This window comes from Eriocheir sinensis, chromosome 32 (genome assembly GCF_024679095.1).
Source record: "Eriocheir sinensis breed Jianghai 21 chromosome 32, ASM2467909v1, whole genome shotgun sequence".
Lineage (NCBI taxonomy): Eukaryota > Metazoa > Arthropoda > Malacostraca > Decapoda > Varunidae > Eriocheir > Eriocheir sinensis.
In genome coordinates, this window is record NC_066540.1 from 15,716,981 (window position 1) to 15,741,756 (window position 24,776).

A 24,776-nucleotide genomic window follows, 5' to 3' on the forward strand; every position below is an offset into this window, starting at 1 on the left:
GCAGGTGTATTACTATTAATAATAGTATTGATGACATGTGACGATCTTGCATTCCCTGCCTTTCATGACGTATCTTAGAGGAAAATAATATGTTACTTGTTTTACTATTTCCTGAAGAAGAAGATTTCCTGATTCTGCATAACATACATGTTACACGTGGTTCTTCTCACATCTAGTAAATGTTTCAATCACCAGTTTTACTGCTTTCTTACAGGCTTCAGGGCAGCACACAGCCATGATTCACGTGCGTATATCAGAGAAGATATGAGATCTGCATCAAACACACGGTTCTAAATATTGAAAGCACATCATTATTTATATTTTTAAATGACACGAATTTCAGAACATGAGACATCTTAGCATTTGCATGTCCTTTAACAGAAGAAGAAATACGTTCATCGCTGGTGAAGGGTGAACCTATAGGCGCATACATACACATATGACAGTGTTCCAGCACTAACACGTACACCACCAATGGCTCTGTTCACTGCACTGCCGCTTTTAGAGAAAACATTAGTCTTAGATTGGTTAATTACCATTCCATAATTCTTACAATATTCCTAAAGTAAAGATATTTTTTGTATACTTCCATGCCTGGTGTCATCAATTAGTACGTCTGGCTCAGAACCTTTAATACTTCTGAGATCATCAACGAAAATTATTAGTAACAAACAGGAAGTAGGCGACCTGTCTTACACTTATTTCGCCCAGCAGCATGTAGAAGAAAACAGGACAAGTAAACAAACGAGATCAATCGAGATACATATACGCTTAAATAATGACAGCTTATAATTATATATGCGTTTGCACGGCACACTTATGCAGAATATACACGGACAGAAGACCCAGCCACTCCCGCCGCATTGATCCACATACACAGGCCGAGCTCTGTTTGACGGAGGTGATGATGGAGTTCCCAGATTGTTCCACTCTACTCCTCATACTGTACGGGGCGTGGCGACGCAGCACAGCCAGACAGTTCATCCCGTGCCCAGTGAAGGACAGGGATGAGCTAGTCCATCTACGAAGCCCCAAAAGCCGCTTGAAGATGTCGTTATGACAGACCCTAAGATGGTTCATGGAGGCAGCCCCATACCGCGACCAAAGCGAGCTGCAATAGAAAGAGTAGCAGTGGCTCTTGAATAACTCCAACTTCACCTCCGTGCTGCAGAAGGAGAATTTCCTCAGCAGCGTGTTGCCGATGACTGTGAGCTTGGTGGTCTGCTTCTTGATGTCATCATCATCGGTCCTTTCCCTGTTGATGACATGGCCCAGGTATGTGAATATATCCACAAACAGATACAGACAGTAGCAACACACACACACACACACACACACACACACACGAGGCTCTGTGGCGTGGTTGGGCTTTGTCTCACAATTGATATGTCCCAGGTTTGATTCCTGGGTGGTACAGAGACAGATGGACAGCCTCCTTTAATCTGTGCCCACTGTCCACCCAGCAGTGACTGGGCACCATGTGTCGGGGGTTGTGCCCTTCTCCCAAGAGTGTGTGGATGTGATGTGAGGTTGCAGCCGTACCTAAAGATCCGTTTGAGCTCTTTCCGGGAGTTACTGGCTGGACATCACGAGTTTAGCGCGTGATCAGATCTCGGTTAATGACGCAGGTAAAAGGACTGAAAGAATTTGAAAAGTTACGACGAAAACTGGCGTGGGGCTCTGAGTGTGGTGACGTAGCTGTGGTTGGGTTCAAGGAGACTTATTTAAACAGGAACAGGCCGTGGGTGTGGTAGTACTGAAGTGTCATGAACTTTGAGGGACTACTCCTGAATCACCAATAACGGGTCGCGGATGTCAGAAGTCGACCTGCCTGCCCGTGAGTGGTTATTGATCATCATGAGGGCAGTTCAAATGGGCGTGGCTGGACTGGAAGGTTGTCTGTTAGAAGAAGGACGTGGTGAGGGGGTAGTTCAGCCCCTTGGCGCAACGGTAACTTTTCGTGGATGACCAAAAATGACTGGCGGGAGTTTGGGAGAGGGCGGCTTCTAGTTTCCGGTGAATTGTGTACAGTAGAAGACAATGAAAGTGGCTCTGGGGTATCGTGGTGTTCAGCAGGTGACTTGTGGACAACAAAAGACAGTTGAAGTGGATCTTGGGTGCTAAAGTGTTCCACAGGTGACGAAACCGTAAAAGATTGCGACGGAGGTTCTGAGGTGTCATGGTGTCCAGCAGGTGACTTGTGTGTAGTTAAGGGCAGCTGGTATGGTTTGGGGATCCCGTGGAGCTGAGCAGGTGATTTATGGACAACAGAAGGCAACAGACGTGATTCTGTGGTACCTTGGTGTACAGGAAGTGACTTGTAGACCGTAGAAGGCAACTGAGATGGTTCTGATGTGTCATGCAATTCGGAAAAGAATGAGTTGTGGTTTGTTACAGAACTGTAGCTCGGCGGGAACGTTTCGTTGATTACTCTGAAAGATTCGCGCGATGACAGCTGCGCATTGGACACTTGGGATGGTTCAGGCATTGCCGATGAAATACTGCGTGCTTGTGGAAGCGAATGGAAAGAGCTCAATGTAACGTCAGAGGTCGGCGAAGTCACCTGCGATAAAGGGAAGGGGCCATAACTTGGTCTCCAGACGTGGTGTGGAAACGTTGAATCGTGTGTTGCAGCCAGTGGGTGTGGAGGCGTCGAGTCGCGTGTTGCCCCCAGTGGATGTGGAGGCGTCGAATCGCTTGTGGCAGCGAGACTCGTGGACGTGGCATTGGGAATGTAGTGGCCACTCAACAAGTGATGGAGCGGCGGTAAAGAATGGCGCGATTGGACATGATCATGTGAGTCTGGAATGACCAAGGATGAAGATATGCCACGCCAGGAGTCCTCGTGAGTCGTGGCTAAATCTTGAGTACGCGGAATCCTGTTAGAAATTACCGGCTTGTGTTTTGGCTTTGTCTGTATGCGGTGAGGCTTTGGAACAGGAAGCAGAGAACCTTTGGTAAGAAAAATCTCATGGGTAGATGCTGGCAGTGCTGGGAATGATGAACCACCGACAGTCTCTTTCACGACATCTATATGAACAGTCCCTCTGGCGGCGTCGTATACATCGGCAACTTGTGGTATGTTTGGTGGAAAAAGGGTGGCGGAGTAAACTTCATCGTACAACACACGTTCCTCTTCATGCGGCACATGGAGATCAGTCCAGTAGTTTCCAGCTTCCAAAGAAACTCTGAAGTCATGTTTACCTGCATGATCCTTTTTGAACTGGGACGAAGCCAAGCTATTCGCCTGCTCATTAACTTGAGCGGGGAAAGTGTGCGTTTCGTCTCTCAAAGACTCGCTGCTGTTTAGGTCGATATTTGCATTATTTGCATTGTGCAGAGTGACTGGGGATAACCGCGGGCTCGATGGCTGCTCTACTGAAGGAAAATGAGTTCGTATAGGCGGCAGGTCTGTGACATCTTCTCTGAATAGAGTTGGGAAGCGTGGGTGTTGTTTCGAAACAAGCTGCGAGGGGAAGTGATGAGTAGGACTATGATTCTGGGTGACTGTGGACTGTGGGAGAGTTTGATAGATTGACTGGTGACTTTGGATGAACGAGTCTTGAGGGAAAGGCAGGTTGTTTGAATATTGTGTATACGTGACTGAAGACTGAGGGACGCTGTCCGGGTTTGACTCGTTGGCCGGATTTGAAGTGGATGACTGTGATGACCGGTTTGCTTGCTTTTTGAGTGGAGGATTCTGAAGTGGTTGACTGGTCAAGGGGACTGATTGATTTGAGAGGACAGGACGGGTTAACGGCAGGTCCTGAGTGAGTGAGGCTTGTGGAAGGGTCTGTGCAGTTGGGTGCTGGCTGATGGTCCTCCTTATTGCAGGCGGAGTGTGAGGCTCGGGGGCAGCTGTACGAGGCATCAGGGTGTTTTGGGTCTGCTTGTGACTGCTGGGGGGTGTACTAAGTGGGACGGGGTGATGGATCGACTTGATGTTGGCTCCGTCCTCGACGCTGGCCGGGTTAAAGCCTCCTTTTCCTAAAGCACCTGCAACCTGATCAGTAACAGCCGCTGCTACAATAGTCTTCCTTCCATACTTCTCCGAGGCAGCGCAGTCAACGTTGTACCACCAGTCACACACGAAGTACTGCTGGCTGAAAACAGTACCGTTAGGACACAGGAAGGAGTCCTGGCGGCCATCAGGATGGCAGAAATGAAACACCTGACAAGCAGCTTCCAATGCAGTGTCGGCGTAGTAGCCCGGGAGCGGTTGATCCTTGCAGAAGAACCCGGTGTCAGGCACGGCGGAGAGGAGCGGGTAGTCCTGGCCGGGCACGCCGCTCCCAGGGATGGAGGCGGGGACGATGTGAGTGTCAAATGTACTGGTTGCGTCACCAGCAGCTCCCAGAGGCGTTATGGAGCACAACGGAACCACTAGCATCAGAAACACGATCCGTCCTGTAACAGCAAAGGAAAGGTTTGGTAACGTTGAAGGTACGTTATTCTCCTGCAATAATTAAATCCTTCATGTCTCTTAAGAATGTGCGTTTTGTATTACTTCTAACTTTTTCCTTTTTTTAAGTCATGGATCAGTCCCCAAGTTTTTAGTGAAAAGGGACAAAAAAGAAAAGAAAAACCGATGATAAGGCCTGAGTAGATGACGGCTAGGCTCAGATCTTTGCTAATAGTGTCTTCCATTTAGCGTAACCTGTTTCTGGGTCGTGATCTGTATAGTCCCTTCAAAGATAGAGTCCCGACAACCTAAGATTTAGACGCCATTTTTGGTCCTGTTGTCACCACGAGAGCGTGTGATAGCGTTTGAAAAGCACGGCGAAAACAGGCACAATAATGGCGTCCAAATCTTAGGTAGTCGGTACTCTATAAGGGACTCTACAGATCACGACCCAAAAACAGGTACGCTAAATGGAAGACGCTATAAAATGTTCCAAGTATCTTTTGAGTAAAGGCTCGTTCACACCAGGAAGCTTTGCTTGGGGACATTGTTTCCCAACTGTTTGGAAAATTTACCAACTGTTTGCAAACTGTTGGGAAATTGTTTCTAAATAAAGATTCCTGTGTGAACGGCCTTTACTCAAAAAATACTTGGAGCGTGTCCTGGTACCGAGGATGACCCCGGCGATTCAATAGTGTCAGTCGAGTCTCCTCTGCGATAAAGATGGCAATAATAATAATAATCATGATAATCATAATCATAATAATAATAACAACAATAACAGGAGTCACTGTGAAATCAGAACTCTACTACACGTCACTATTAAGTTCACACACAAGGTACCACCACAACAAAATACCCTGTACATTCTCACCTTGTACCTGGATAAGCAGTGAGGTGTCAGGGGACGCCATCCTGAAGAGCGGTGCGGTGCCTCCAGCATGCACCCACTAGTGAAAATGTGGGGCCTAAACGGTTTAGCTTCCTTATATATGTCACCACGCCCTCTTTCGTTGTCTCCCTCGTTCCCTTCCTTTACTCTATCCCTCCCTTCCTGCCTTCTCTCTCTCCTCCCTCACTTCCTTCTCGCGTTGGCGGATATAGCTTGATAATTACCTTCGCTTTCTTTCATGCCGCAAATAATGAGTTTTCACTTTTCTCCCGCGTGCAATGTCCTGTTTAGCTCTTCTTTCTCCACTAATCTCCACCTCATGTCAACTGTTCTTTCTCTTCCTTTACTTGTTGCTCTTCATGTGTTATTGCTGTTGTCGTTGTTGTTGTTGTTGTTGTTGTTGTTGTTCTTGATTTTTTTCATGGCAATATTCTCCAGTTTTCTTTTTTTCCTTACATTTTTTTCTTTTTCCATTTTTCTTCTTATCGTTATCTTTATTTTCCAATTTATCTATCTATCTATCTATCTATCTATCTATCTACCTATCTATATAGATAGATAGATATAGATAGATAGATACAAAGCGATACAAAGCGTTGCAGGTCAAAAGAAGAAGGCCCTGCCAGAAAAAAATGTGGGCCCCAGGTAGGCAACATATGGGAAAATCAGCTTCCTCGAGGTTGGGCGTTCTGTACCGTCTCCGCCAGTTCTTCTCCCCCGCACAGTTGCTATCCATTTACAGGGGCCTTGTCCGCCCTCGTATAGAGTATGCATCTCATATGTTGGGGGTCTCCACTCACACAGCTCTCCTTGACAGAGTGAAGTCAAAGGCTCTTCGTCTCATCAGCTCTCCTCCTCATACTGATAGTCTTCTACTTCTTAAATTCCGCCGCCATGTTACCTCTCTTTCCTTCTTCTATCGATATTTCCACGCTGACTGCTATTCTGAACTTGCTAACTGCATGCCTCCCCCCCTCCCGCGGCCCCGCTGCACACGACTTTCTACTCATGCTCATCCCTATACTGTCCAAACCCCTTATGCAAGAGTCAACCAGCATCTTCACTCTTTCATCCCTCACGCTGGTAAACTCTGGAACAATCTTCCTTCATCTGTATTTCCTCCTGCCTACGACTTGAACTCTTTCAAGAGGACGGTATCAGGACACCTCTCCTCCCGAAATTGACCTCTCTTTTTGGACACGCCTTTGACCTCTATTCAGGAGCAGTAAATAGCGGGCTTTTTTTATGTTTCTCTTTACGCCCTCGAACTGTCTCCTTAGCTGTGAAAAAAAAAAATAATAATAATAATATGGGTCCCAAGTTGGACAATCTTGGTGGGCTCCGGATAGGCAAATATGGGCCCCACATTTGCCCACACGGACCCCACATGAGGGATGAAACGGGTTATTAGTGTGGGGCCCAAGTGGGCAGAGTGGGCCCCATGTGGTAACCATATGGGCATGCATGGCCAAAATTCCCATTGATGCACAGGATGATAGTTCCTGCTGCCAACAGATCCATTGCTGGAGCTCAAATGACATCCCTATGTACATCAGTTTGTTGCCTTCTGTTGAAAGTACAGTATACCCCGCAGCTATCCGAAAATCCGAGTTACCCGAGGGATTTTTTTTCACATTTTGCACGCCTATTACCACTAACAGTTGAAATGGTCGTGTAATGCATTACGTAAATAGGTACTACATACATGGCGCGCGCACACTCATACACACGCGGCGTACACACACACACACACACGTACCGTACCATGAGCTCGGCACGGCTCACACCTCTCTCATGGTCCTGTATAACAGCCATTTTGTCTGCCACCGACAGCATCTTCAGCTTCCTAACTGACGTGGAAGACACAGCCTTGCCCTTAGAAGCCATGGTAGAATTACAAAGGCAACAATAAGGGCTACAGAGCGAGCGAAAGCTGAGGGAGACACCGCCACGCACTTGCTAGGTCAGCTGTGTAAACACTGATCTTGGCGCCGCCCGTTTCGCGTCTCCAACGACTCGGACAACTCCTCAAATGACTCGGACGATGCAAGAGCTATCTGCGGTGCGTTTGAGAGAGAGAATCGGGTCGCCCCGGGCACCCAGACCAACTGGACCCCTCTGAAATGCCAGAATTTGCTCTTTACTACACTCCCACACGGCCACTGCGTGTAACGAAACACACGATAAATTAATCCAGACAAGGAAAGGTTTGCCGGCGCCGGGGATCGAACCCGCGACCAGCGTAACGGGAGAACCACTCCTTTACCAGTCGGCCAAAGAGGTGCCCCCCTGGCTAAGTGGGTTACGGGAGGCTCGCCCATCAGGCAAGTCAGCATTACTCCTCTATCAAACGCTTTTGTGCGCCTCTTAGTTAAGGCAGGGGTGTGTCATGTCACCATGGTTGTTCAATATTTATATGGATGGTGTTATGAAAGAAATGAAGGGCAAAGTTGAGGAAGTTGGAGTAAAAATGTACACTGAGGGAAGGAAGTGGGCGCTGAATTCAATCTTATTTGCTGATGACACAGTGCTCATTGCAGAAAATGAAAGTGACTTACAAAATTTGGTCAGTGTTTTTTATAGTGTCTGTAAAAGGAGAAAGCTGAAAGTAAATTTCAACAAAACTTAAGTGATGGTTTGTGAGCTGAGTAGAAGTGAGGTTGTAGATTTTGTATGCCCATATAGAGTGGGCATTGAATGTGAAAAATAATGCAAAATAATTTTGAATGGTGAAGAAATGGAGGAGGTCAATGAGTTTAAGTACCTTGGATCAGTTATGTGTAAGCATGGTGGTACGGAGGGAAAGACAAGAGAAAGGGCAGTGCAAGGAAGACGGGTGGTAGGGTCTTTGGGACGAATCATGAATGGCAGAAGTGTGAGCATGGAGGTAAAGAGGGATTTGAGAAATACAATAATAGTACCAACCCTCACATATGCAAGTGAAACGTGGGCCTGGAATGAAAGTCAGAGGTCTAGAGTGCAGGCAGTGTAAATGAGTTATTTGATGAGTGCTTGTGGTGTGAATAGAATGGATGGAATGAGTAATGAAAGTATGTATGAGCGTTTTGGAATGTGTCACGTGGGTGAAGGGAAGATGTGTGGAGTGATGGAAGAAGTGAAGCGACTGACTTTAAAGTGGTTTGGCCACATGAAGTGAATGGAGGAGAATATGATGACCAGAAGGGTGTATGTGAGCGAGATAGATGGAGGGAATATTAGACGACCTCCAGTGAAATGGAGAGATAGGGTGCAAGAGTACGTTAGGGAGAGGGGTGAAAAATCCTTGAGAAACTTTGAGCAGGCAAGGAGGGGGAGTGTCTGGATAGAGAAAAATGGAAACTCTTCTGCTGTGGCCATCCCCTGGTGGGAGCTCCTAGGAGCAGGCGTCGATGAAATGATGATGATGACACCACATGCTTAAAACATTCATATACATGCACAATAAGGGAAAACATTCAACAAATATATCCTTTCAAGTCATAAGCACAAAACTGTCTATTATTTTTCTTCTCAACCTCAGGACACCTTATAATTGTATTTAGCACATGTTAGGCTTCACCTGGATATGCTGTTCAGGTTTGGTGCCCCTATCACAGAAAGGATAGAGATTCTATTACATCAGTTCAGAGAAGAATAACTAAAATGACCCAAGAATTTAGGAACTTACCAAAGACTAAAATATTAAGTTGCATTCTTTGGAAAGATCTAAACCACAAAGTGATTTAACTTAAGTTTTTAAGTGGGTAAAGAGAATAACAACAGCAAATCAGATGAAGAACTTCTATTAAAATCATGTAAAAACACGCAGCAATGGGTATACATTGAATAAATTCTGATTCAGGAAGGAAATAGGTAAGAACCGATTCACAATAGGGTAGTAGGTGAGTGGAATACACTGAGTAGGTAAGCAGTTGAGACAAAAATTATATCTTTGTAGGAGGTTACATATATTTATGGAGGATGGAAAGAATTAAGTGTATACACCATTCTCAGGAGCTGCCATGTGTAGGCCACTTGGCCTCTCGTAGTCTTCTCATATCCGTATGTGTATTTCATTTCACCACGGCCTGATCACGAGTTGGACTCACAATCGCCAATAAGTACCCTCCCGATTAGAATAAGGCTCATTAGTCGATCTCTGGGTACTGCCAGGACCTCAAACACCACACACCCCATTACCTTTGCTTAACAAACCTTGCAGCTGGCAGCAACCCTGCCGCCATGCTGTTGCTATGCATTTGAATATGAATATCTCCAGTTTGCTGGTAGCCACCGGACAGAGAAGAGGTGGGCATTATGCTTGTGGCTTGTAGAGCATAATTGCACCTGGCAGAAAGGCCGACCCACATAGTGGAAGGCTGCCACTCACGCCATGGCTACTTGGTGTGATGAGCGGGAAATTTAAAAATCCCCAAAAAAATCTTCTATGACAATCCGTATAAAACCGAAACTGTACTATTTGAGGGATGACTGTAGTCTCAAATCAAGGTAAAATTGAAATGGTTTAATGGCCACTGAACAATATTCTTTTAATTGACTATCTTTCTTTAATGCCTTATCCAGAGAAAGAGAATCATTAATGTTAAAAAGATATTAATAGGTGCATCATATATTGGATAATTAGGATAGTAATTAGCATCAAAATGACAACCGGTGGGTCAGGCTGCCACAAGGGAATAAACCACCACCCCTACTAGTCGGCAGAAAAAAAACAGCCTGTGCAGGGCTCAAACCTCTGCCTGCCACGCTGCGAGGCCTGGCAGCGCAGTGCTGTAACCAACTGAGTTATCGGAGCGGTGTGTGTGTGTGTGTGTGTGTGTGTGTGTGTGTGTGTGTAAATATATAGATAATCAAGGGGATATTCCTAAGGTCAATCATCAACAGAATATAACATTCCTGTATATTTGAGTGAAAAGAAATAAATCTTAGCTGGGAATATAGGAATACAATACACATTGTATTACTACAGGTAGAGTTGTCTTTAGCCACACTAGTAACTGCTTTCTTAAGTGGCCAATTCTAAGCATTATTACATCAAACAACAGCTTTGATATATAAACAACTTGGTAAATTACCAATCTACCTAAGCAGTGTCCATCTCTTATGATATTCACATTGGACTAGACTTATTGATAAGCTAAGTAACTTGTAACTTTAAATTGTATGTGGACACTGATCAGGGCATGGGCTCACGTAACGACCAATCTTATTTTGTAGACTCACAGCTAAATTAGTAACACTCTTTATCATCTTCCACTCATCTGACCCGTCACAACAGTCACACACGCCATCATTCACCCACCCGGAGGGGATGGACTCAGGAAAGGGCTTTATCCACTTCAAACATATGAAATTCCCATTTGCACAGGCATTTGTTCTTGGCTCATCTGATCCATCTGCTGGACAATCACAATAATTATCATTAATTTTGTCAACGGAAATTTGCCTTCCAGATGTTGCACACTTGAAGGTGAGCGTCATAATAGGGTTTATGCCCTTTTGTTGCTTTACTGATTGTTGTGTATCGTTCACCGCTCTCTCCTCACCACCAGGTTTCCTTTCCTTGCCCTCGTCGCCCTTATTTCTGGCCACCATTTCCCTGGCGTCCCTTACGTTCACGTCTCTTGGGTGTTTCTTGTTGCTGGTGTCCAGGCTGGGGGCGGCGTGCCTGCCTCTCGCCTCCGGGGGCCTGTTGCTGCTGGCCGCCCCCAGCTCCGCGACGAAGGCGAACTGATAAACGATGTACAGCACGGTGACCATGACCAGCGCCCCCACCACCGTCTGTCGCCTCAGTGGTAACGACAGCAGCAAGCGACTAAGATTCATCCTGGTTGTGGTGTGGTTGTGCTTGGCTATACCAATGCCGAGAGGGAAACATGGCACGATGAGACAGCCACGAGTGTCAAGCGCCTGCCGTGCCGCCGCCGCCGCCGCCAGCTGATGTTGTTTACCTCGGCAGCGTTGCCAGATCCTGAGTGCACCAGAGTCAACGGTGCCAGATTGTCGTACCCTGCCTCCTATGTTTGCCGATTTCCGACCCCAAAACTGCTTTCATCACCCAAACAACTGCCTTCATATATGGTTATTGTTTAAATGGTTAATTATTGGTGTTCCTTGGCAACAGTTATGGGCCAGAAACCGGTAAATACGTGGCTCTGAGTACGATAATCTAGCAACGGTGACTAGAGTAATGAAAATTTCACCAGATTTCACCAACAACTCAAGATGAAACAATGAAAGGGTTTTAGCGAATCTAGTTATGCTCTTACACAAAAGAACTTTTATATCTTTAGCCTTCAGTTTGAGAAAAAAATAAAAATTCCACCGTGCATCTGTACCATAGAGTTACATATTAGAGTGCGCGTCCCCATCTCACTGCTTTCTGATGAGTACTCCTGCTCTTGCTGTACAGGTGACCCGTTGGAGAGTCAGGCCTTAATACCGGCACAACCTGAAGAAGAAAACAACAAAAAAGACAAGCAGTATCCATGAATACCCTCTTATTCCCTATTTCTTAAACACCACATCTTTTTCCAGAAAGCTCTTCATGGCTTCTATAATTCTCTCATTTGCTTCAGCACTCACTCCCAGCAGCAGCAGCATCCATTCCCTCTCTGTTCGTGCAATCCTCCCATTCACGTCCCAGCCCACCTCACTCAGTGCCACCCTCATCATCTCCGTCCTTTCCCTCCGGTGCCTCCCACACACCAGTATCACGTCATGCGCCACAGTTTCATTCACACTAGAGTCCCGCCAACCTAAGATTTGGACGCATTATTGGCCCTGTTTTCAGTTCCAGCCGTTCTTGTATATTTATATATGCATCTCTCTCTCGCTCTCTCATTATATTACTAACTACATCTGTACTATTTGTCTCTCACTAACTCTACTAACTATGTAAAATTCTTTGACTATTTGAACTCTAAAGTGGAGCACATCTTGTCTCACTCTCCCTTCGCTGAAATCTCCATCTTGGGAGATTTCAATGTTCACCACCAGCTTTGGCTTTCATCCTCCTTCACTGACCAGCCTGGTGAACAAACCTACATATTTGGTCTCCTCAACGATCTAGAGCAGTTTGTTCAGCACCCTACATGTATTCCCGACCGTCTTGGAGACAGGCCCAACATACCATATAGACCACTTCCTTACCTCAAACCCTTCTGCTTACTCTGTCAAACTGTTCTCTCCGTTGGGCTCCTCCGATCACAATCTTATTTCTGTATCCTGTCCTTTCGCTCCTGTACAGCCTCTGGACCCACCGAAGAGGCGATGCTTCTGGCATTTTGCTTCCGCTTGGTGGGACGACCTGAGGATGTACTTCTCCGATTTCCCGTGGAATGATTACTGCTTCCAGGAGAGAGAGACCCCTCTGGGTGTGCCCAGCGCATCACAGAGGTGATTGTCTCTGGAATGGAGGCACACATTCCACGTACTTTCTCTACTCCTCATGCTAAAAAGCCTTTGTTTTAATCACGCTTGTTTTCGTGCTGTCAAAGATAGAGAGGCAGCTCACAAAAGGTGCCAGAGCCTTCGCTCTCCTGCTAACCATGATCTTTATATTTCTGAGCTCGTGGAAATATGCGAATTATTTCGGCCGCATTTTTCGTTACGTCCCTTTACCACATGTACCTACTGGATACTTCTCGCTATGAAAATTATTGGAAGAAATCAAACTAAATGCGTAGCACGAGATTATAAATAAAAGTGATAATGCTGTAAGCTTAGTTGCTAGTATTTATTTTTAACAGCTGTTTTGTAGAATGTGTATCACATGATGGCATGAACACTCCTAGCACAAACACTTAGGATCAATGTTTTGTAGATTATAAGTACGGTACATAGATTATAAGTACGGTACATCAAGATGTATCACGAGAGGGATTTTAGAATGTGCAAGTCCACAAAACTGCCAAGGTTGTATATCATCGAGTCCTACTGTACAGCCAACGACCATGGACTAACAACCCGGGAGTTTGCGAACGAAACAATTCGTGTTACCACTATTTGTAGCCTGCTATTTTCCTGCATGTGGGTTAACAGTTTGCTTTCCCCTTCTTGTTCACCTTCTTACTGTATAAGTTTTTTCATAATGAAAAATCGCTTTCCATTTAGAAGTAAACTGGCTAAGAAGTTATGTTGACTTATTCATATTTTTTTTTCCTCAGTATCATTATTACAGGTCTAATGTGTAATTGTGATCTCTTGCCCTTAGTGTTTCACTGTAAAAATATATTTATTTTAATATTATATATGCAGTTTCAGTGACATAGCGAGATAAGTATAAAACAGTTCAGTCACAGAATATAAAACATCAATACCCTATCACGCTCCACCGGCACGTGACATTGGAACTTAATTTATAATGAGGATTCCAGTGGATCTATCTTGCGAGTCATTGTGTCGTTGATGGCGGCATAAAACTGGCGCTCAGCCGAACAAGTTCCAGTTGCTGTTGCAGAGTTGCGTCACAATCGCCAGGAGCACAAGGGAGGTGCTGGAGGCAGCGACGCGCGGAGCTTCGTTGTACCCGAGGCCTTGTTTCACCGGCTGCTGGATCTGACCTGCAATTGGAAAAAAAATGGTCTAGCACATTTTTTGCAGTCAGCTTTTCTATTACTTCTTATTTTATGCAGTACCTTGTAAATCTTTCTCTTTTTTTTTACAATAGAGGAAACAGCACAAATGTAAAAGCAGAAAAAAAAATCCAAGCTCTGTTCCTGTAACGGTAAACAAAAATGAGCGGCCGGAAGAGAAGGTTAATAAGGGATGGAGTTATGTCTCGATACTCCTTCTTAATTAAAAGAGTTCAAGTCATAGAGTTTACCAGCGACAGGGATGAAGCAGTGAAGTTACTGGTTAACTTTTGCATATGGATTTGCGTAACAGTGATAAGCTATTGAAGGTCGCTTGCAACGGGGCCACGAGAGGGGTGAAGGAATGCAGGTAGCAAGATTAGAAGAACAATCAGAATGAAAATATCGATAGCAGGTAAAAAAAGAGGCAACACTGCGGCAAAATTTAAGAGGTAGAAGACTGTCAATATGAGAAGGAGAGTTATTGAGACAAAGAGCTTTTGACTTTACTCTGTCAAAATGGGTTGTGTGTGTGGAGTCACCCCAAACATGAGATGCATTCCCCACACGAGAGTGGCCATGAACCTTCCATATAGTTAGCAAATGGAAGCGCGAAAAGAATTGCTGGAGATGATACAAAATGCCTAACTTCGAGGTAACTGATTTAGCAGGAGATAAGATATGAAATGTCGAGTTTATATTTTGAGTTGAGGATAGGCCGATGATGTTTATAAGGTAGAAGGCAATAGCTGAGTGTTATCGAAGAATAGATGATACATGTTTGGAATACTGTGTCAAGTTGTTAGGTGGAGAAATTGAATATTTGAAGTAAATAATAGCGAGGTCCGAGTTTAAGGGTCCTGTAGTATCCAGCCTTGAGTCATGTCATTCCCGTTAAGGCGTTCACCTGTTAACCCGGTAGCTGCGGGGTCATGTTTGTTAGGTTAGGTTAGGTTAGGTTAAGTTAGGTTACGTTAGGTTAGATTAAAGGCCCCTCTAAGCAAAATAATGAGAAAGAATCATCACTGACGCAAACCATTTCATAATATATATATCAACGCATATGTGATCAGTTTATGCACGGCAGAAATTTGGCCCATCGTTGGTACACGGTAAAGCCACAAATTTGGCCTGTCGCTGCTACCGGGTCAAAAAATGTTGAATGATGCAGAGTAGTGACAAGTAGGTCTTAGTCAGATGATGGAAAATTATAAAGAATAGAGGGGTTAGGCACCAGAGCAAAAGATATCATTGCGTACATAGATCTAGCATCTACTTTTGGATTGAAATTTGGGATATAGTAGGATGGAATAGAGAGTACTGTCAGTAGCCTTAGAAAGCTGTGATGTCGTTAGGAAAAGGTGAAATTTGAAGATGGAAAGAAGTTGATAAAGAGAAAGTTAGAAGAGCTATCAAAACATCTCATTAGGTCGTTACCAGAAGTGGGGCCCGACCTAGGTACAGTTATGGTCCACATCCAGATCGGGACTCTGATAAAGGACTTTTAACCGTCATTATGAATTTAGATATATTTAGAGGAAATGATGTGAGTTGCGTGTTTGTAGGCTGGTGTGGGAAGTAATTGAATTTCTCTTTAGAGAGCATGCTGAACTACTCTCTGGTGTTAATGATACAATAGGAAAATGGAGAGGGAGAACACGGGAGGTTCTTTGAAAGGCTTGCAGCACCACCTTGCCTCAATTTTATATTTCGCCGGGTGTTGCTTCGTCCTGTTTCGGCAGGTGTCTACATACCTGCCTATTTCCTGTATGCTTTCTCTTATATAGGGATGAAAACGGAGTTGATTCAGAATACACTGTTGCTACAGCTCGACGGGCATGGTGATGGTTGCACCAGCACTAGCCGAGTCCCAGCACTCAGGGTCTAGTCTATGAGAGGGTGAAATCAAAACCACTCGTCAAACTAGCGATTCAACTCCTTGCCGTGGTCGCTTTGCTGCTTCTGGGGTCACGCATCGGGAGTGAGCTTAGAGGAACAAGGGAGGGTTGGGGTTGCGGCCTCATTCCGGGTGTTACTTCAGCTCGCTTGTCATGGGGAAGGTGGACAGCGTTATTAGCTTTGGGACCGGGGATGAGGGACGGGAGTTTGTAGAATGGTGCAGGAACTCAAGGGAATGGAGGCACTAATACTTAACTTTGAATCGTGCTGGTGGGCCACACACCAGCCGGGGGGCTCGAGGTTCCCCTCTTGCTGAGAATGCAGACGTGGGCCACGGGGTTCCTGCTGTTACACACCAAAGTTTACAACGCGTCTTGACATGCCCCGTCTTGTTAGTCGGTTAGGCAGTTCCTATCTGTCTGTCTGTCCGTCTTTCTGGGCCGCTTTCACAATCGCTTTGTTTGTTTTGATCGTTACCAATGGCGCCGATCAACGCTATAGTTTTCCACGTGAAACTGGCCTATGGGGTAGCGGCGGCTGCAGAGGAAGCGAGAGGTGTTGAGAGTGTGTGGTAAGGTGCGGGGCTACGCTAACCCCGCAGCCGCCACTACCCCATCGGCCAGTTCTAAGTGGAAAGTCTATAGAGGTGATCGCCGCCATTGGTAACGATCAAAACAAACAAAACGACTGTGAAAGCGGCCCTCTATCTGTCTGTCAGTCTATATATCTCTTTTTAGCTGTTTTCTGTGTCAGTCTTTCTGTTTGTCTCATAGTTACAAAATAGGGAAGTCCATATCTAATAGAAATCAGCTACTCTCACATGCTGCATGGCGAGAGGACAAGGATTTTCTACACAGTTAAGCTAAACTCTTGTCGTCCTGGAGACTGCGCAGTTTATATGCAATTATTGGAATATTAGACGAGAGGAAAAGAGTAATATACAACTCTATCCTCCTTTCTTGCCCTCACAGCAAATCACAGACAAAATTTAATATCCTTTTAACTGATCATTTACGAATTATGTAAGTATTAAATATAGTAGAGGCTTGCTGAATGAATTAATGGATGGAACGAACATTGGGAGGAGGGAGGTTGACGCTATCCATAAAGGTACAACAATATAGTACACTAATATAGTAACTCCTGTGCAATATATTATTCACATTACTGATTTATTTTCTACTGCTACAACTATTGCTGGACTTAATAATTTAGCCTAATGGTGGATTATTCGAACTGAGCGCAAGAGTCCATGAGCCAGACCAGATAATTATTGGTACCACCGGGAATGGCAAAATTTCACCATGTTTTCTTGAAAGACGCCCACAGATGATGAAAAACTTTAAGGCCAAGCTTGGAACGATAGCTTAAAGTGCTTGTCATCAACTCTTAAGGATGGAGGACCGCGCCCGATCCAGGACCCAGAATTTTTGGGGTGGGGAAACATAAATTGCAACAAGCATATTGCATTGTCGCTACCTATACAGGCGTAGAAATATTTTCAAGTCGCTTGTGGTCCCCGGCTTACTGTATGGCTGTGAGATGTGCAGAATGAATAGTGACTTGGAGAAGCGTGTCGATGCCTTTGGTACCGTGAAACTTCGCAGGATTATGGGGTATCGCTGGACTGACTGCGCGTCGAACCAGCGACAACTCCGTGAAACTGAGTCCATGCCTGTTATCAGCTTACTGCATGACGGTCAACTTCGGCTTTATAGGTATGTGGCACGCCTCCCGAACGTCTATCCTGCCCATAGGCTAAGTCTATATATACCAAGTCAGGTCATACGCAGCTTTGTGGGAGGAGACACGGCCGAGGTGTGGTCTATGCGTGACACTGCTTGGAGCCAAACTAGAGAATGGAGAAACGGGGATTTAGAGAAAACGAGGAAAGAAGTACTATTTTAAATCAATCACTTCAACATGCCCTCCCTCACACCCCACACCGCCGTTTGTAGTCATTGAAATTACATCACGCAATAGCACAATAAAAAGACATATTTTTTTCGTCAGTGGCTTGCCTGAACGCGCTGTGAAAGGCGAGAATGCACATCCAGAGTGCACATACGGCCCCAACTTTAGTCACCCCTGAACTGGCGGGTATTTTTTTTTTTGGCTCCAAGTGACGTCACCCCGCTGCTCCACCCCAAAACCGCCTCCTGCGCGTACCGGTCGCAGTTTTGAAGCAGAGTGACGTGTCTTGGTATATATAGAGTTAGGCCCATGGGATTGTTTCTGTGCGAGACGACCCCTGGGTGGAGGATACCATGGGGACGTCCACGTGACATGAAAGGGGAAGTCGATCGATCCGGACAGGAGGGACTTGAGATGGAAAGGGTGGCTGCGTGAAGATTGCTCTGCGGTGACGGTCGGGAGTGGAGGCGGTGAGTGAAGTGACGCTCCCTCAGGCGTGTGCTCCCCAATATTTAGTTAGAACTTTCTATCAGTTTTCGTTACATTGCGCCAAAGTTCTTTTGTTCTTTATTTCTGTAGATCAGTCAGTTATTGATAATTTAGAATTTGGGCTAATTTTCCACCTGGTTTTATTAAATTTTGTTGTGCTACTTTTTACTTGCAACAATAAACTATCAATCAATCAATCAATACTTTTTATATCCTCATATTTTTTTTATAATAATTCGTGTCCTTAATTGTGATTAGATATGTATTTTATGTATGTGTATTTTCAGCCACCTGAGTACAGTGATCATTAAATTATAATTATTAATAAAAAAATATTATTACTCTCTCTCTCTCTCTCTCTCTCTCTCTCTCTCTCTCTCTCTCTCTCTCTCTCTCTATCTATCTGTTTCCTTATCTTTTCTCTTCATCTCTTCTACTTTATCCAAACCTATTTCACTCTCTCTTTCCCTTACATGATCCTATATATTTCACCTCCCCTGTGCCGTCTCCCTGCCCCATCTTCTCTCACCCTCACCCCTCGGCCCCACTCCACCTACCGTCTTGGACATGCACTGTGACCTCTGCGGGCTGGAGGGCGGTGGGGCTGCAGCTGTAAGCTCCCGTGTCGCTTTGGTCCACCGCAGACAACATCAATTTGCTCACTGTCTTCCTCGAGGACTTCTTCGTCTTGAAAATAAAATAATGCAGTCAGTATATTAAGGTTATGATTATCGAAATTATTAACAGTTTTCTTCTAATTATTATTTATCATTATTATTATTCATTATCATCATCATTCCTTTTCTCTCTTTTTCTGCTTTCGCATCTTCCTTTTTTTTTTTTCTTTTTTACGTTTCAGTCTTTAGCGCCGGTAGGCTTTCTTCAGGGGCCTGGATGGTAGTTGGCCCCAGTCCGTCATGGCGCAGGCAAGTGTTTTTATAGTGGCGCCATCTTTTCTTGTCATCATCACCGTATACTTTCTATCTTTCCTCTTCCACGTTCCTCTGTAGTCTCACATATTTCCCTCACTGCAGGTAATTCAGCCTCAAATTTGTCCTCCATGAGAACACCAAGGCCGGGAAATAATGAGGAAAGCCGAGAAGTTGCAATGCCGCGCCGCTGGGGTGTGTGAAAATGAAAGGGAGGAAGAGGATGAAGATAAAGCGAAAAAGAAGAAAATATATAGAAAAGAAAAAGAAAAGGAGTAGGAGGGAGAGAAAATGAGGTGGGGAAGGAGGAAAAAGAGAAGTGTAAAGAAAATTAAGCTGTCTCCGAAAATGGAAAGTCAGGGGGAATAGCGGGTTAGTTGAGAGAGAGAGAGAGAGAGAGAGAGAGAGAGAGAGAGAGAGAGAGAGAGAGACCAAACACGTAAAGAAAATAAAGCAATACAGAAGAAGAAAGAAAGAAAACGAGAGAATAATTATAACAAACAAGCAAGCAACAGAGAGAGAGAGAGAGAGAGAGAGAGAGAGAGAACTTTCAAAAAATGTGGTTCCTTTGCGTCTCATAATATGTAGCTTCATATAGACCAATAACGAGATGAAATACTATCACCTCCCTGCTCCTCCTCTTCTTCTTCCTTCTATTTCCCCTCCTCCTACTTCACCGCCTCCTCCTCCTCCTCTTCCTCCTCCTCCTGTCGCTCTTCTTTATCTATATATAATTAAACAAAAGGGTACAGGCTAATATCCATTACGCCCGTCGCTGCTACCGGGTTAAACTTAAGCCATTAGTTATAAAAGGATCATTTTATAATACCTCACATGTTTTTTTTATCTGAGTCACCAATGCGTTGAGAGTGATAGATATTATATTAGTTTTTTAAGGCGAGTGTGGTGTTCAATAGGCAGAGTTTTCGGCCTACTGCTTTTTATTTTCTCTATTAGCGATATGTGTCATGGCGTTGTCTCTCAGTTAATGGCCGCAAGACCGAATAAATCCAATACTATGAATCAAAAGTACGACATCTGCACGGCCCCCAACCACCCACCAAACCTGTTAACAGGGATTCACTAGCGAACATGCGCTGAAATTCATCCGTGAAACTAAAATCTTAGTGGTACATTCCCTAGGTAAAATACTAAATATGAGTTGAATATACTGACACGGAAATTAAGATGAGAGGACAAAGTAAAGTGGAAAATATACTTCAAAATAATTGCGGAAATGAAACATTTTTCAACTACATAACCTTCTGGAACTTTACTATCGTCGGTTCACCCAAGTCTGAAGTGAGGATTATCGTGCGCTGGCAACCTGCTCTCGCACGGCGTGTCCGATTTCGTGAATATTGTGTGCTGGCCGACGCATAGTAAACAGTCGCCAATATCAATATTTAGGCAGCAATAACAAATATCGTAAATTATAGTCGATTTTGAGTTAAAAAAATATTAGTAATTCCGCAAACAGATGTTTTATTAATATAAAGCCTGCAAGTTTTCTCGGTGGTGGACACGGCGCCATATGACCCTGGCTGTTGCGGCGCCTAATTTAAATCAATCAATCAATCAATCGGTGGTGGACAGCTTCAAGGTTGTTTAATAATTACAATCAGCGATCTTGTAAATTAACAAAACAGCTATTTGCAACATTACTAATATTTTTCAACACATAATCGACTATAATTGACGGTATTTGTTCCTGGTGCCTGCATATTATTGACACTGACGACTGTTTGCTATGCGTAGGCTGGCACAGCATCCATGAAATCGGACACGCCGTGACAGCAGGTTGCCAGCGCACGATAATACTCACTTCTGACTTGAGTGAACCGACTATAGTCTGCTTGTCTACCTTTCAGTCTGCCTCTCTGTTTTATTACATTTGTTTTGTTAATCTCTGTTTTATTACATTTGTTTTGTTAATCTCTGTTTTATTACATTTGTTTGTTAATCTCTCTCTCTCTCTCTCTCTCTCTCTCTCTCTCTCTCTCTCTCTCTCTCTCTCTCTCTCTCTCTCTCTCTCTCTCTCTCTCTCTCTCTCTCTCTCTCACACACTATATATAAAGCCATCTCCTTCTCACCTGAATTGAGACACCGCCCCTGGGAGAGTCGTAATCGATGTTGGTGGCGCCATGAAACCACAAGACGTGCTCGGGGGCTTCTTTGGGTGGATGGCGGACAACACACGTGATGGACAGGATGCTGCCCCTTTGTATGTGTCGCTCCTCCAGGCCGTCAATCATCACCACCGGTACTGAGGCGAGAAAGGGTGTATACGTGAACGGTCCTCAAGAAGAGGAGACATCGTCCGGCACTGAAACTTCATCCATTACGTGAACTAAATGGTACGATAGTACTTCCTAAGGATGTTAGCATGATACACAGCTTAGGTCCTCACGGGTCATCAATAAGGTAGACCACTTTGTTGCGCCTCTCCAACACTGAATGGTCCACTCCACGAGACATGCAATTTCTTATTGGTATCAGGGAAAAGAACGAGGACTTAGTCGCCGGGTTTAAACTCACGACACTGAACAGTGACTTGAAGAGTCGTGTCGATGTCTTTGGTACCAAGTACCTTCGCAGGAGCTTGGAGCACCGCTGGGATGACTTAGAATCGAACCAGCGACTATTCCGTGAAACTGGGTCGAGGTCTGTTTTAGCTTAGTTCGTGAACCCCAACTCCGGCTCGTGGGACGCTTCCAGAACGTCGATCCTGCTCTCAGGGTTGTTTCTGTACAAGACAGCCCTGACTGGAGGAGGCCACATAACTCATGGATAGGGCAAGTCGACCGACTCTGCCGTGAAGGATTTGAGATGGATAGGGCAGCTATGTGGCAGCTTGCTCGGGAAAACCGTCGGGTGTCGGCGAGTGAGTGAAGCGACACGCCTCCGGGCGTATGCTCCTCATTAGTTATATCATATGAACTGGTCGATTACTGGGTACCTGGCAATCGTTTCGGTACATGGAACGTTCTGAAGAGATCATTAATTAGTGGGCTTATAACAGGGATAAAAAGAGACAATCTCATTATCAGTGATGCAGTGAGTAAAAAAAGAAATTTGTACCAATATAATATTAGCATAGACCATGAAAGATGATTGTACAGTAAAAATTAAGGAGGTCGAAGCAACCCAACTGCACTGGAAACCAGAAAAAATGCATTTCGTTGATTAGTACGGAGCGCCCAGGCGAGCCAGCGATCGAGAAGTCATCGTAGTGAGTACCAAGCAAAAGGAAGCAGCACGCCCGTTAGTCATCACACGATCATGCACACTCGGCCTACCCTTCTTTTTCTTCTTCTTCTTATGTGGTCTTTGCTGTCTTTCGTCGTAGTCAAACTTATAATCCGGGAAACCTGAAAAAAACGAACAAATAAGATATTGGAGGGAGATAAATGTGGAAAACAAGAGATGGAGAAGAAAAATAATCGAGATTGAGCGTTTTGTTACAAGTGTGGCTTTGCTGACTCAATGAAAATTATTATTTATTTACGTTTGGCCAAAGGCACCGGTAGAAAGGGGCACAGTGGACAAGATAAGATGAGATAATTTGCCTTTCAGGACAATCATGTACTTGAGAAATTCTAAAAAAAACTTACAAGTGTTAGACATATTTTCTCCATCTGTCCAACCGAGTTCCGAAAGTGTTTTATGAAATCAGTGGACAGTCGATTGGCATCCACTTGGCCATCATAAAGGTCCTTAGTTCCTCCATTTGCTAACAAAGTGTCCACAGCTAGATTTGCACCTCCACGAGACAGTGTTTCACATATTCCCCAAGCGTTTCAAGAGTGTGACCGAAACGCAGCATGATCTCGCCTATCTTTATATTTTAATAAAGCTTTTATTATTATTATTATTATTATTATTACATAACACACACACACACACACACACACGGTGGCTCAGGGGTAGAGCGTCTGGCTCACAACTAGAAGGACCGGGGTTCGATTCCCCGGCCGGGTAAAGATAAGTTGGGTTTATCTTCTTTCACGTGTAGCCCCTGTTCACCTAGCAGTGAGTAGGTACGCGACGTCAGGCAAGGAGTTGTGACCTCGTTGTCGCGGTGTGTTGTGTGAGTGGTCTCAGTCCTGCCCAAAGATCGGTACTACGAGCTCTGTGCTCTTCCGTAGGGGAACGGCTGGCTGTCTCGAGAGAGACCCGCAGCAGATCAAGAGGAGAATTGCACACACACACACACACATGGAAGCAAAGAGATAAAGCAGCATACTTCTTGCAAAGTTTGACCACAAGGAACATATTTGATTTGAGAAGTACCAAGCAGTGAAATATTAGGTTGTAGTACAGACAATTACAGGAAAAAATAACAGACTGTAAGACAGCTGAAGAGTGTCATGATAGGGAATAGTGAAGGACTACTTACGGGTGTCGGTCACAGCAACGCCATATGGTCCCGGGTCGTCCAGCTGGTTCTCTGCGGGTAGAAAGGGTCGTCAGTTAACACTGTTATGTATTTAACGCCTACAGTTCGGCCCACACTGTCAGATACCTAGTTCAAACCCAGCTAGACATTTGCCCATATCCTCTCAAATGCCCCACTCTCACCCTGCAAAGTCTTAGGGTGCGGCCACACTGCACGCGGTTCGCTGGGAGGGTTGAGGGTAGCGGGACGCCCAGTGGGTCAGAGGCAAGAACAAACACATGTTATCTAATAGGAATGGCCATACAGGACGCGGGAAGCGGGTAAGCTTAGAGGGAACCCGCTACCCGCGTCTCACTTTGCTACATGTCCAGCCCACACCCTTCGATATCGCCAGTTAAGACCCTCCAAATATCCAGTCCTTGCCGTGCCATTTCCCCACTGAGCACCCACCCACTTCCCCAGCCAACACTCTAGGATACTCCCAGTCTGTACTCAGCAAAGCCTCTGTCCATAGCCTACTAAATATGTCGCCCACTCTCCATCCTCAGTGGCATCGAAGGTGATCCCCCGTGATGTCCAACCTGCCTCGCACAACTGCACCCATAGTCAACACCCTACCAGATCCCTAAGTCAACACTCTGCTACATCCTCGGCTCACACCCTACCGTATTCTCAATCCACATCATGCCACACCACCAGCGTATACCCTACCACATCCCCAGTAGAAAACCAATCTGTATCTTCGGCCCAAACCCTGTCGCATCTCCGGCCCAAACCCTGTCACATCTTCGGCCGAAACCCTGTCACATCTTCGGCCCAAACCCTGTCACATCTTCGGCCCAAACCCTGTCACATCTTCGGTCCAAACCCTGTCACATCTTCGGCCCAAACCCTGTCACATCTTCGGTCCAAACCCTGTCACATCTTCGGCCCAAACCTTGTCACATCTCCAGCCCACCCCCTACCTCATCCCCAGCTCACACCTTGTCATATATCCATCCAATACACTGCCACATCCCGAGCACCCACCTTGCCATATATCCGTCCCATACGCTGACACATTCCCAGTCGATTATCTACCACAACCCTATAGCCCATGCCTTGCAAGATCCCTACCACACACCCTTACATATCCCTGGGGCACACCCTCTCGTATTAACAGTTCACATCCTGCCACACCCCTAGGCCATCCCTGTAACATAACTAGTAGTATGCGCCTAGCCATATACTTAGTCCATAGCCTGCTTCGTCCCTAGCCCAGACCCTACTACACATC

The 24,776-nt window shown here is 45.2% G+C and overlaps 3 protein-coding genes across 6 annotated transcripts in view; all 3 read right to left on the reverse strand.

Annotated features, from left to right (window-relative positions):
* Positions 1-92: 92 nt before the first annotated feature.
* LOC127006254 (uncharacterized) lies at positions 93-5,348 on the reverse strand. The gene is made up of 2 exons (XM_050875888.1): positions 5,277-5,348; positions 93-4,407 (listed from the first exon to the last, which is right to left on the reverse strand). The coding sequence occupies exons 1-2, from the start codon at positions 5,314-5,316 to the stop codon at positions 1,856-1,858; spliced, it is 2,592 nt and encodes an 863-aa protein (XP_050731845.1). The 5' UTR covers positions 5,317-5,348; the 3' UTR covers positions 93-1,855.
* A 3,712-nt stretch (positions 5,349-9,060) lies between these two features.
* LOC127006259 (uncharacterized) lies at positions 9,061-11,268 on the reverse strand. Its single transcript, XM_050875900.1, has one exon. The coding sequence runs from the start codon at positions 11,118-11,120 to the stop codon at positions 10,449-10,451; it is 672 nt and encodes a 223-aa protein (XP_050731857.1). The 5' UTR covers positions 11,121-11,268; the 3' UTR covers positions 9,061-10,448.
* A 1,749-nt stretch (positions 11,269-13,017) lies between these two features.
* LOC127006258 (zwei Ig domain protein zig-8-like) overlaps positions 13,018-24,776 on the reverse strand; it is a 43,248-nt gene continuing 31,489 nt past the window's right edge. Inside the window, exons 5-10 of one of the 4 annotated variants that reach the window (XM_050875896.1) lie at positions 23,501-23,551; positions 22,401-22,472; positions 21,195-21,367; positions 18,730-18,859; positions 16,025-16,111; positions 13,018-13,858 (exon numbers count right to left, since the gene is read on the reverse strand). In XM_050875896.1, coding sequence (XP_050731853.1) covers positions 13,725-13,858; positions 16,025-16,111; positions 18,730-18,859; positions 21,195-21,367; positions 22,401-22,472; positions 23,501-23,551 — 647 coding nt within the window. In that variant the 3' untranslated portion in view covers positions 13,018-13,724. Of the gene's footprint in view, positions 13,859-16,024; positions 16,115-18,729; positions 18,860-21,194; positions 21,368-22,400; positions 22,473-23,500; positions 23,552-24,776 lie in introns of all 4 variants that reach the window. The other 3 variants (XM_050875895.1, XM_050875898.1, XM_050875899.1) reach the window with 3 other exon arrangements.